The sequence below is a fragment of the Solanum verrucosum genome, unplaced genomic scaffold (assembly GCF_900185275.1).
Source record: "Solanum verrucosum unplaced genomic scaffold, falcon-dt-bn FXZP01000181.1, whole genome shotgun sequence".
NCBI lineage: Eukaryota > Viridiplantae > Streptophyta > Magnoliopsida > Solanales > Solanaceae > Solanum > Solanum verrucosum.
In genome coordinates, this window is record NW_026020407.1 from 1 (window position 1) to 14,401 (window position 14,401).

At 33.8% G+C, this 14,401-nt stretch overlaps 1 protein-coding gene across 1 annotated transcript; it reads right to left on the bottom strand.

Annotated features, from left to right (window-relative positions):
* Nucleotides 1–9,039: 9,039 nt before the first annotated feature.
* LOC125840515 (protein Dr1 homolog) lies at nt 9,040–13,858 on the bottom strand. The gene is made up of 6 exons (XM_049519486.1): nt 13,692–13,858; nt 12,731–12,792; nt 11,165–11,254; nt 10,329–10,423; nt 9,699–9,767; nt 9,040–9,381 (listed from the first exon to the last, which is right to left on the bottom strand). The coding sequence occupies exons 2-6, from the start codon at nt 12,783–12,785 to the stop codon at nt 9,214–9,216; spliced, it is 477 nt and encodes a 158-aa protein (XP_049375443.1). The 5' UTR covers nt 12,786–12,792; nt 13,692–13,858; the 3' UTR covers nt 9,040–9,213.
* Between the last annotated feature and the right edge of the window lie 543 nt (nt 13,859–14,401).

A 14,401-nucleotide genomic window follows, 5' to 3' on the forward strand; every position in this document is an offset into this window, starting at 1 on the left:
AAAAACTTCTTAACAGGGTCAGACTTCGAAGATTCAAGGTTGAGAATATGAGCATGTCGGCACTTTGAAAAAAAAAGAAATACAAGAACCAGAAAAGACTGGATGAGCAATTCTAAATCAAACAATGTGCAATCATAAGGGACAGACACATCTAAATCGGCATGACCATCCTTGACATGAACCAAACTAAAACTACCTATCATTGGTATTGAACACAACTCAAACTAGATAAAATAATAACTTAACTCGCAATCATGATTCAAACGGAATTTAATTAGATTAACATCCTAAGGAACAGGTTCATAATACTCAAAAACTACTCAAAATAAAGCATAATGGACGAGTAAACTGACCAATGAACAAAGACACGACACATAAATTTTCCAAACACAATATTTTAGGAGAGCAACACGAACAGGGGTCTGGAAGTTTGAAGAGAAAGAGAAAGACTAGAAACAAAGCATGCTTAAACTGGAGAAGAAAAACAAGCTTGCTATTCGGAATAGACTCAACAAGACGACCGAGCAAATGACCAAAACGAGCAGCAACAAATGCCCTATAGGAACTCAAGACATCAACAAATACAACACATGGACTTGGAATGTTGATATCTTAGTTCATTCATTCCACCTCCAAGACTTTAACTCGATATTTTGTCGACTCACTGAAACAACTGAGAACAGTTACACCACATCGAAACAACATCAAACTTAGTAGCAACTAACATCCAACAACTAACTAAATGAAAGTTTCAATCATCAGAATGTGACTAAGAAATAGAAGAGGTGGAAAGAATATTATGAAGAAGAAGACTACCTTTTCCGGACAGCGAAACAGGGACGGGACGAGCAGGGGAGCAACGATTCCTCACCGAATACGACTTCAAAATTCGAACAATAAATTAGAATATCGAAACGACTTCAAACAGGGACCTTTTTTGAACTTAGAACTAAATTGTATTAAGATTTATTAAATGTAAAGATTGATTGTTCAAGAAAAACTCTAACGTATATCTCTTTCTCCAATCTTTTTCCTCACCCCCCACATCAAATAAGCAGAAGGGGATTTATATAGATGGAGAATTAGGGTGAAAACGGATAGAAACAAGGGTCAAAATGGAATTTTCCTCTTGTTTCAAAATTCAAAATTCGGAACAGGGAGCAGCTGGGGTTTGCACAAGATTTCCTCCAAAATCTCAGAAAATCTCGACGAGGCAGCAGGCTAGAACAAGTTGGTGAGGGCAGACGCTTGCTTTTCTGTGGATTCTGTTGAATTGTTGCTGCTGCTTTGACGTTTAACTGCTGAAGAAAAAGGAGAACGTAGGTGGGGTCATTTGGTTACTGTTGTACGTATGTCTATATTAGGAATTGTATGTATTGTATGTTAGGAATTAAAAGGGAAAAAGGGGTGGGGTCAATTAGTGTATGCTGTTGTATTATTATAATATATTGTTGGGTCAGTTGGTATGTATTGTATGTGTATTTGGAAGGGATTGTGTTTGTATGTTGTAATGTATGGGAATGGGTTAGTGGGTATTGGATTTAGAATGGGTAATTTGGCTTGGAACAAATGTCTGTACGTTTTATTTGATGTTGTATTGGAATGGTTTCCTCTGTTTTGGGCTAGAAGGTTTGCTGAAAATACAACATAAAATCCCAAAATTTGGTCATTTAAGATGAGTATAGAGTAAAAAAAAATTAAATCGGTTAGATTTTGGATTTTAAGAAATAGCCAAATTGAGTTGAATTAATAAATTCGGCTAAAACCTAAATAAGGTGAGCTAATATAAAATTAATTAATGAGCTTCTTAATGTTAACGAAATAAAATAATTAATTCGATTATAAACTAATTAATTTAAAACTATGGCCATAACTTAAATAACGTAACTTAAATAAAATGTGCTTTTCCAATCAACAAAAAATAAATAAGAAAAAATAATAGAAAATAAGAATAATTAAACTAATAAAATAAATAACTTATACTTTAAACCAAATTAATTTAATTGAATATAAAACAAACTCTTTTTGAGACGATTTTTGAATATTCATAAAATATAATAATTATATACATAATTATGTAAAACATATATATTATCTAAAAATTATAAAAATAAGACAGAACTAGTTAAAATAACTTGCAAACTATATTATTATTATTACTTTTATAAAACTAATTATTTTAAAACTATGGCCATAACTTAAATAACGTAACTTAAATAAAATGTGATTTTCAAATCAACAAAATTAAATAAGACAAAATAAGAATAATTAAACTAATAAAATAAATAACTTATACTTTAAACCAAATTAATTTAATTGAATATAAAACAAACTCTTTTTGAGACGATTTTTTGAATATTCATAAAATATAATAATTATATACATAATTATGTAAAACATATATATTATCTAAAAATTATAAAATAAGACGGAACTAGTTAAAATAACTTGCAAACTATATTATTATTATTACTTTTATAAAACTAATTATTTTAGATCGTTTGAAATTGAAGAAGCTCGATAATTAATATATATTGTGGAGGTCTAAAATTGGGTGTCAACACATTTAAGTATGAATGTTAGAAGTTTCTTTTGATAAATTACCGGATTGCCGTCATCACTGAACATTCCTTCCATGAGGTATACATAATGTGGTCGACTGTTTATGGTCCTCCAATTCACAAACCATGAAGTACCTAAAGATTTGTGCTTGCGACGAACACTCGTGCATTCGGGTATACACCCCAAAATAGGTTTCCTTGAATCGATTGTAAGACAAAATCGTGAATTGTAAGGATTTTAGGGGGAAAAAGCTAGTGATTGTAAGGATAATATTGAGAAATATCCAGTGATTTTGGGGAAGATTGAAAGAGAAGCTTTGAAAGTGGAAACTAGGGAACAGTGAAGCGTGAAAAGGGGTGAAAAAATCTTTATTATGCGTGTGGAATAGTATTTGCTATTTAATACTCCCTCCATTTAAAAAAGAGTGGCCTAGTTTGACTTGGCACAAAGTTTAAGAAAATAAAAAAGACTTTTAAATCTTATGGTCCTAAATTAAAGTTATGTCAAAGGTACAAAATTTTCCTTTTAATATTGTGGTCTTAAACATGCCACGTGGAAAGCTAAAAGTAAAATGTTACCAAAAAAGGAAAGATGTCATTCTTTTTTAAACAAACTAAAATGGAAAGAAGGTCATTTTTAAAAAAAATGGAGGGCTTAATTAAATATATCCATAAAACATAAATAGAGTATACTATAGCTATATTAATTTAATATATAATGGAGTTTGCCATTTTCTGTAGTTTATCCGTACTTGCATTTAGTTGCTTGTGGACAAGAAAAAAAAATTCTTTGATGAACTACATAAAAAAAATTCTTTCGAAAAAACTATTTGTTTAATTTATTTTATTGAGTTGAGTTATGAATCCTCTTAAATAAATTATGATTTAATTAAAAACCTAAATTATCTTCGAACTAATTTTTTGGTTCTCCTAGTTGTAATCCTTTTTAATAAGATTCCTTGGCCTTTTTCGATAAATTTGTAACATACGTTGTCGCATTAGATAGTATTAACCATATTTTCATTTTTGTTATGGTTGAACGGGAACATGCTCAAATTACTCCAAGTGAGAGCTTCAAAGTCAAGCAAAGGGACAAGGTAGAAGAGCATGTCGCCATAGGACATGTTTCCGAGAGTGCGAGTTTATATAGATTGGTGTTCCAAGAGCGAAACAAATTTTGTTAAGGAATCAAAAGGTTATTCGTAGGAAAAGACACTCTCTGTTAAACTTGGAGTAGTAGATTGACTGATGTTTATCACCAGATTTGGCCTAGTAAATTTTTTAGGGTGTGTATTTGTTGTCTTGAAGACTTGTAAGAGAATTTTAGTCTTTTAGTGACTTGTAATTTGTTATTGCTTATTTGCATTTCAATATATCAATTATGTACTTGTGTTTTTTTATACTTATGTTATTAGACTTAAAAAAATCTTGTCATTAAAGTCTTCAATACATTAGTACACACTACGAAATTAGTTTTGAATTTTGGTTAAAATTTAGTTTGTAAATGATGATTGAAAATTTACGTGTCTTTTCGATTTTACATTAAATATGTAACCTTTATGAGAATTAATTTGCTTGAATGTGTATGTCACATGCATAACTGATTAAAAAATCTTGCCTTATTATATCTCAAAATAGACAAGGCATCAAAAAGTATCATTGCTGATCTAAAAAAGGTGAAAAACTGAACGGTGACCAATTACGACATCTGGAGTCGTAAAATATGATATGCACTGGAAGATAAAAATGCTCTTGAAGGTATAAATCATGTTTTGAATCAACAAAAGAAGATAACACTACACAACACAGAAGGGATCTTGAAGCTTATAATGCTTGAAAAAGAGTGAATTCCCTTGAACGTGGAATAATAGTTAGTTCTGTGGTTGATAACTTCATACATGAATGTAGAGAATTTTCTAATGCCCATGCTATGTGGACACATATGCGAGGAATGTATATATAGGGTTTGTCTGTGACCCGTCTCTGACAGTTGACGATGAAATTTGACACTTACAAGAAACGTGAAAGTTATTTAGCCACGATCAAATCGTAGCTAGTAAAAAATAAAAGTAGACCGTGTTAATAAAAACTAAAAATAATGTTTTAAACTGTGGCTAAATATTCATAAATCGTGGCTAAATAGCTAATTTGGCTATATTTCATCTTATTATTTTCTTGGTTATATTTTTTGTAAACTAATAACCTTTTGAAAAATTGGCATAACATGTCAACCTATAGACTTAATTGACAATAAATAGCTCATTTTAAATTTGTTAGCAATTATGTATTTTTATATATTTATTTGACATAATAGTTACATTTTTTTTCTTGGAAAATGATTTTTTTTTGTTTTTCTCTCTCTATTTCTTTTACTTCGGTTGTTCCTTTTTTCTCTCTTGTTATAATTTGTCATTCGTATTTGTCACCCAAAACAGTAGCACAAAAATAGGTTGAACACTATCTTATAAATAAAAAAAAGGCAAAATGGTTTGATGGACCCTTATACTTCTATATATTTGTATTGTGGACCCTTCTACTTACCCTTTTGTCATCTGGACCCCTGAACCCATCCAAACACAACATTTTAAACACAATTTTTGATGTGATCCTATGTGGAAAGAATCCACAAGGAGCGTGTGAAACACACAAAACAAGAGCGTGAGACACCTTCAAAAGGCAATAACGGTCAAATTTTGACCTTCAAAGACAATCTCTTCTTCCTTATTTTCACTCAACACCATTGTTGGACAAATTTGAGCTTTTTTCTCCTCTTTTTCTCGATCTTGTTTCCTCAAATTTTTTCCTTCAATTTACTCATCTCTTTTTTGTGTGTGATTCTATTGTATTTTTGTTGGTTTGATTTCGTTGATCTTCACGATGACGGTTCGATGTTGCTACTGTGAAATATATGTTGAACTAAAGTCATCAAGAACACCAACTAATCCTGGAAGAATGTTTTGGGGTTGCCAAAAATATTCATCCGATAATGGGTGTGAATTCTTCCGATGGGCTAATGCAAATGATTCAACATGCCAAGAACAATACAACATCAAGAATCCATCAACAATTTCAGGGAAAGGAAGACAAGGAAGACAAGTAATACAAGCAAGAAATAGAAGACAAGGAAGACATGGAAGGCAAGGAAGACAAGGATCAAACACTAGTATTGATATCACTGTTATTGTGACTGTTGTTATTTGGTTTCTAGCTGTTATTTTTAAGATATATTGATTTGTACTAGTTGTTATTTGATAATGAAATGGAATAACAAAGACATTGGCCTCAATAGTTGACTGCATTTGCTTCAGAAATCTGAATAACAACTTCATTCAAACACAAATTCATACGAAAAAACAAAGTCTTCCCAATAGCAACTTAACACAAATTCATATACAAAAACAAAGTCTTCCTAATAGCAGAACCAAAACAGTTGGGATCAAGTCATTAATCAAAATAAAGTTAGTTGGGATCAAGCCATTAAGCTAAACAAAGTGAAATCTAATGTGTACCTTGAGTGCTTGGTGTGGCATGAGTGTCTGTTGTGCCTTGAGTGCTTCTGTAACTCTCCTCTCGTAGCTGCCTTTGAGTAACTGTACCTCTTCCCTTCCACCTTAGTCCATTGGATTTGTAACCAAGATCAATATTGGTAGGAGTTCAACTTGACAATGTAGCACTATGTAACACTCTATCAGTATTTCCAGATTGAGAGAACAACAAAAATCTTAACTTAAAGATGAACTAATATCAATTAAAGCAATTAAATGTGTTTAAATAAGAGACCATAACTAGCTGTCTTTGCTTTTTTTTTTTTTTTTTTTTTGTCTTGGTCTCTTATATCCAAGAGTTGCACCACCTCTCAAAGTTGTGCTAGTCTTTATTTTTTGGCTAGTTGCACTAGAAGTTGATTGTTGAGTACTTAATGGAGTTGTTGTAGGCCTTCTACAAAATGTTGAGGTAGTTGCAGGCCTTACATCACTTGATATACCACTTGATGTAGCACTGGTAGGCCTTCCACCAGATGCTAAGGCAGTTGCAGGCCTCACACCACTTGGTGAAGCATTTGTAAGCCTTCTAGCACTTGGACCTGCACTTGGACCTTCATTTACACTTGATTGGCTTCCAATTGCAGCATTTGTAAAATCTGAAGTTGCAACATTTGTTCCAGCAGTTGCAACACTTGTTCTAGCAGTTGCAACACTTGTTCCAGCAATTGAAGTTCTAGCATTTGAAATTCTAGCATTTGAAGTTCCAGCATATGAAGTTCCAACATTTTTCTACAAACATATATTAAAGTCAAAAGTATAACAAGAATAAAATTCAGTAACAAAGAGACATTAAAGCACAACTTACCAGAGTTGGACATCCTTTCTTGTTATGTCCAAAAGTCTTATACACAGAACATTTCATTTTTCTTCCCTTCCTTATAGCCTTTCCAAACTTCTTCTTAACAGGCTCATCACTATCTTTTCTCCTATTTTTTCGTGGTCTTCCTGGCATGAAAGTAATTTCAGGTGGTTCATGGCTGGTCTTGTACTTTTTAGCCACATCTTCGTGTTTGTCATAGGTTGAATAAACCTATTATATGCTTTTATGTATGTTTCCTTCTTATACCAGTGATCAACAAATGACTCAACAACCCAATCCTTATAATGAATTGTTGTAAGTGCATGGCCACAAGGAATTTCCTTTAGTTGCCATGACCTACAACTACACACCTTCTTTTTTAATCAACAACATGTTTATATGGTGGATCATGAATCTCAAAGCCAAGATCACCATTAAACTTTACCTCACAATTATCTGCAATTTCAACATTTTTTCTAAGAATATCCATAGTTGTTGGTGATACATCAGTAATCCATTTTTCTGAAAAGTGTCTCATTTGATTCATTCTTTTCATAACTTTGACCCTTATTTCCTCTAGCATAGTGATTATTGATTTGAACCTAGCACCTAAAATCCAACTGTTGAAAGTCTTACACATGTTGTTCTCAACCACATCACACTTGCTATGCTCTTTAAAAAATGCCCTACACCATGCTTCTTTGTTATACTTTATCAAAACTTCTACAATGCCTTCTCCTAACCGACTCATGTCATCAAGTTTTACCTGTAAAAGTACCTCAAATGATGTCGTGGCAACCTGCTAGAATTTTCTTCTCCTTTCTTCACCTATCCAGTCTTTCTTCCGATTTTCCCATATATGTCTAACACACCATCTAATTTCAGCATTTGGCAATAATTCAATAAGTGCAAGATGAAGACCCTGTCAAACAAAGAACATTTGACATACAACAATGTTAAATATCAATTACTCCAGAAATTAAAGAATAAATTTAACAACAATGTTAAATATCAATTGCTCCAGAAATTAAAGAATAAATTTAACAAATAATATAGTAATACCTTCTGCATATCAGACATCACTCATCACTATTAGTCATTCACCTTCTGTAAGATCCAAATCATGTTTGATGCACTTGAGAAACTAAGACCATGTGTCCTTGGTTTCTTTATCAACTACTGCCCATGCAATAGGGTACATCTGATTATTTCCATCTTTGAAAATGCAAGATAACAATTCACCTTTACACACTTTTGAGAAATGCACCATCTAAACCAATAATCCTTCTACACCCTTCTTTCCATCCACTTTTTAAGAACCAAGACAAATATAGATGCTCATAAACACATCTTTTCCTGGAATTGTGTTCTTGGATATCCTAATAGATACAGTAGTTCCAAGATTTGTGGTCTTTAATTCGTCAACATCATCATACAACCTAGCAAATTCTTCTCTGAAATCTTCCAAATGTTCATTCATAACTCTCAGCTTTTCCTTTCTACAACTTGTCTTACTAACATACAAACCATACTGCTTTTGTATCAAAGACTGAATCTGATGTAGTTTGATGGTAGACTCACTCATAATCCTCTCCTTGTAATGTTTACTAATCCAAATGGGGGTACACAATTTGTTTCTTGTTCTTTTAAAACACTTGTGGACAGGAAAATATGTTTTAATATAATTTGTATAATATAATTTATATAATTGTTTAAAGTTCATATGTTTATGTTTGTATCAATTCGTTATTTTGAGTTTTATCATATTTGTATAATTCCAAACTTTGTATTACTCAATTATACAAAAAAAATTGCGAATTATACAAATTATTGCCCTCTCTCGCTCGCCTCTCTCCTCCTTCTCCCAATCTCGCTCGCTAGATATACAAATACATATGTATACCAATTACATATATACAATTATCTAACTGATATACATACACAATTCACCTCTCTCCTCCCTCTCCCAATCTCGCTCGTCACTCTCCTCCGTATTACATGTAGCTATGAATCATAATTAACAAACTATAGCTATGGAGCGTAATTAAGCTATTTTTGCGTGACTATATGCGAAAAGTTCCCTACTTTTTTGAAGTCCATTCAAACAGGCCCACAGTGACGAACACTTGAAGAATGTAGATAATTCTTCTCATTAATTACACAATATATGGAGGCAAGTACAAATTAAAGGAGAGTCCACATAACTAGCACTGGCAGGAGCTTTTTGTACATAACACAAAAGCAAAACTACTTATAAAAAAAAAGAGTCAAATGTACTTTGCCTACAGAAAACAAGGAAGTCCTAAAATTAGTTATTCAAGTTTTGGTCCACTTCTGAATCAGGCTGTTTTGAGGGAACTGTAACACCGCCATTCATCCTAGCACGAGCCTCAGCAAACATCCTCTGTTGCTCGGCTAGTGCTTCTTCTTCAGTCATTTCAGCGACATTGCTGCACTTCCCTGCCCTCACTGTGTCCTGTCGGTGAAATACAAGGCACCACATTAATCAGACTATTTGCTTTTTTTGAAAAGCTACTTTACTCGGACAGGGTTTATGCATGGGTACACAGAGTGATGGTGAAAATGAGGAACTGATTTGGAGAATACAAAAAAAGAAGAAGATAACACTACGATGATGACTCCATGGAAATAAAAAGAGACTGCAGCTCAATAGATGGATAAGTCTAGCTCTTTTTCGTCAATGAATAAGTCTGGCTATTCAACAGGAAGTCGTTGAAACAACCTACATAACAGGTTAAACAAATGAGAGAAAGACACGAAATGAGTAGTTACCACAGTCTCTAGTCTGTGTTGTTCATATGCAGCATAAACTTCTTCAATATATTCCCCAAAGCCAAGAACCTGAGAAATCATCAATTAATATAAGTTGTGAATGTCAATTGCAAATAATTATCAGCATGTTATGATTAGCAAATCAGTTCATTCACTCTCAATCTAAAGATATTAAAAGCTTTCACATGCTTACATAAAGAATACCTAAAAGATATTAATTGATTAAAAGTTCTTGGCTGTTGATGAAAATAACAGTGAAAATACTATACAACTTAGAAACTGTTTCAGTTGATCTCCATGGTTAATATTCATTCCTTGAGAACTATAGATAAAACAAAACAAGATTTCCACATAAATGTGGACATCAGTCTAAATTATGTAGACCATTTGCATTTGTTGATCATATATGTACCCCAATATCACACCTCAAAGGAAAACCAGATTTTGTGTCCTCCCCACTCTATTGTCACCTCAAAGGTAAAATACTAGGTTTTAAATGCGTTGTATCATCTCCTCAAAGTAAACTCATACATAGCAAACTATAAAAGTGATAGGCTGCAGAAAACTGCAAGACATCAACAACATGAAAAAGATAACATTAGATAAAATTTGTATGATCAAGTTTAGTACCTCCAAAGCCTTTAGTACATGTTCTGGTGCAATTGTCCGTCTCTCTTCTCTATTACAAACTTCATTTGATTCTGATGAGATTAGATTAATGAACTCTGCAGAAGAACAGAACATACCAAAAATTATTGCAAATTAAAAAGAGCACCATAGTACAAAGATGATTGATATACTAATTGAATCAATTTGTTTGTTATCTAATCATGGTTTGTCAATAGATAACACTCAATTATCTATAGAGGGAAGAACCAGAAGGAAAAGAGACTTTAATCCTTTCAAGCAGCAGAGACATGCTACCAGTCAAAACATCTATGAAAATGATAGCCCAGAGACAACAAGTTGTTATAACAAGTTGTTACATCATGTTTCTATTCATCCCATAATAGACCTTGACTAAACAAGGAGAACAGTGAAAACTGACAGGTTAGTATAACTGAGTGATTTCAATTTTATCTAGTAACTTTCCCTCTGGTTATCACTAGTTCTCTTAGAAAAAACTCCAAATGTGTTAAATCAGCTTCTTTTGATATATTAACCAACATAATGTCTTAAAACATATTTTGTGCCCATTAGTCACTACCATGCACTTGCAACATACTCTCCTTACTACATTCACCATAAAATATCTGACTAGACGACAACTTTTAAACTCGCTTTCCCTTTCAATCCATAACCCTTCAACAGAAATATTGATTCTAGTCATGTTACTTATTCCCCTTAAAACTATACAGAAAACCACTTGCTATTACACGCAACCACCACTAACAATAGTAACGTCACATCACAACACTTACGAATTGAACCCAGAAATTAAATTATACGTATCAAAATCAACTCACCTACACAACAATCAATCAAAAGATCCTGAGTATCTCGAGCAACACGGACATCTGGGGGCAACATTTCTTTAATAATTTTTGTCATAGTTGCTGAAAAAAAATAACAGCAGTATCAGTCAGCCAAAGAATATATCAATTAAAGAAGTAACACATCAACCAAGCTCATTCATCCAACTTTATAACAAAGTCTGCCAAAAACTAAATGAGCCTCAAAGAATAAGGTGAACCCAGAAGAAGCATTAATAATTCCAATAATACCATTGTTCGCAATTGAGATCATCAATCTCATCTTCCTGACAAAATTTGAAGAGGGCATACTATGTTGTAGGATGCACAAAAGAGAGAAAGAAAAGTAATACTCTATTATCTTGCTCTGGGGTTAACAGAACTTCTGAAATTATGCATATCAAGTATAAGCAAAGCTAGAGAAGTTAAAACATACAAGAAATGATAAGTTACCACACTGATCCTATAATTAAGGAAGTGTTAACTGCTTAACCATTTCTCGACTCTGAATTCAACTACGACACAGATACCCCCAAGTGCTGAGAATACATTATACAATGTCTTCACAACCATTCAGCTAAGAAGAATGTTCAACAATATTTGAGGAAACAAGGCTAAACACGACTCTACTCTAGCTTTAACACTCGTCTACATCAGGAGTAGGACTGATCACCCTATCCTCAGGCAAATTTAGGAAGGTCCAGCTATTATACAATTCGTCTATTTTTCCGTCAAATGGAACGGAATAAATTTCTTGCAAACAAATCTGGGCAAAAGAATGGACATCAACATGTGCTGTTTCAAATTTCTTACATTTACTTGCCACCAGCAGTTCACGCAGAGGCCATACATGTTAACTACTTCAGTCAATGCAAGTCAATACCTTTTCACAATGAATTAAATGCATCTCTAAGATTTCACAAAAATAAAAAATCTCTCATGGATCATAAAAGTCACAAAGGCATGCAACAATATTTGCATTTAGTCACCCTAATACCTTCTACTCAAAAGCTCTTCAATTACAAACTATGCTAAATCCCAAACTAGTTTAGGCACAGCTATATGAACCCTCAATATACATTCCACTCCATTTGAAGTTGTTTCATTCCAATACTCCATTATTGACCTTTCTTCATATCAAGGTACAAGGTTTGAAACAGAAATTACAGGAAAATTCATCAGCAAAATCCATGAAAGTAGAATCACGATTAAACGATGAAAACACAGGGTGTATAAATCAATTCTAAAACACAATAATTGTTTTTGATGAAAAGGGAAACCCGCAGCCGCTACCCTTTGGGTGCGCACAGGGTAAAACCCCTGCTCCTATGCAATAGCTCGCAAACGACATAGGAGAGGTAACCCGCACTAGACAAGCCCGATGCGACGAGCTCGACCCAGAAGGCAAACCCCTTGCTTTCGCTGGCAAGGGGTTTCGAACTTGAGACCTCCAACATGGAAGTCCCAAGCCCAAACCACTGGGCCACCCCGAAGGGTAATTATGAAACACAATAATGCAAAGGCAAAATAGATCACAGAATAGGGAGGAAGAAAAATAACCTTTGGGAAGTGAAGCGTCCTCTTTCGTTCTACCGACAATGTCCATAGGTTCCATGCTAACCCTACAAAACCTCAAATTCAATATCCAAGTCATAGATAAAATGGCTGACACTGAGCACTAAATGCTCCCAGACAAGCACGACACAGGGAGAGGGGATTTCTGAAATACCCACTATTCCCCTAGCATTTCAGCAAGGAGACTGTTTCCACACATTGGCTTGCTGACTATCTAACAAATTAAAGGCCCGACGCAATGCACTAAATGCTCCACGACTAATGCAGCGTATGGGACAGTGAACATATCTAGTAGGCAACATCCCCTCTGCACTTCTGCAAGGAGACTATTCCCACACCACCATTCATGTCATAAGAAAAATGGCTGACACTCTGCAGTAAATCCCCCATCCCCGAACTAATCCAGGGTAGAGGAGGTTGGCTGTGGATATATATAGTAGGAAACATTTCCCTCGCATTTATCCAAAGAGAATATTTTCAAATCGCAGAACCCACAAACATTCAAGTGACAAAAAAAACAATAGACCACCTGCACTAAGTTCTCCCGGACTAGTGTGGAATAGGGGAAAGTTAAAATACCTAGCCTAGTACACAACATTCTCCTTCCATTCCAGCTTAGAGTCTATTTTAACAGCTTAAAAATATGACCATCCATGTCATAAAACAAGTAGACAACATCCCTATGAGCTAACATCCTTTTTACTTCTTTGATGACTCGAACTCACAACCTAGCAACTCGCAATTCACAACTCACAACATTCGACTTGCGTTTCAGCAAAGCGACTATTTTCACACTTCCAACACCTAAACTACAGTAAGTAAGCAGTTCTACCACCTCATTATACAAGTCAAAAATGCTTCAGACGAACATACAAATACGCAAACAATTACATATCAATCGAAAAAGAAAGATGTAAAAGAGAGCTATGGATTGAACTATTCTCACCTTACAAATTACAAAATCGTCAGATCGGAAAGAGAATGACGATCGCAGCCGAGTAGAAGATGTAGAATCGAGATAGACGGAGGTGATCGGAATCGCGAACGGTGGTTCATGGTGGAATATAGAGGAGTTTCCCAGATGACTAGGGCAAATTTTCTCAATTCAACGGCGGATACCAATGAGGGAGGTGCTGTTCAGAACAACGCGGGGCCCACAATGCCTGAATGCTGATTGGTTCGTGGCCTTCACGTAAGAGTTGGGCGCGTCAGAGAATCGGGTGATGATAAATATGATTCATTTCTTTATATAGTTTTCCTCTTGAAAAATGAGATTTGGGGCAAAAAGATGATTTTTATTTTGGGAATCAAACATTCAAACTCTTTTGCTATACCCAAATTGATCAAAATCATCAAATCCACTTTGTAACATCAAGTTTTATTTAAGTTTGTTCCCAAAAATACATGCATATTTTTCTTTTCCAAATTACTTAAGTTTAGCTTCTTTCTTTTTTAGTTTTACTTTCTTTTTTAATTACAGACTCACTTGATATAAAAATTCATTTTTGGTCATTTCACAAAAACAATGCATAAAATAACCTTTTTTTCTCCTTCTTTTACTTATTAGAGTTATTAGCCTTGAAAATATATGCATTTGATCAATATAAGAAGACTAAATAGTCAATTCATGTTCATTGGTCAAATTAATTAATAAAA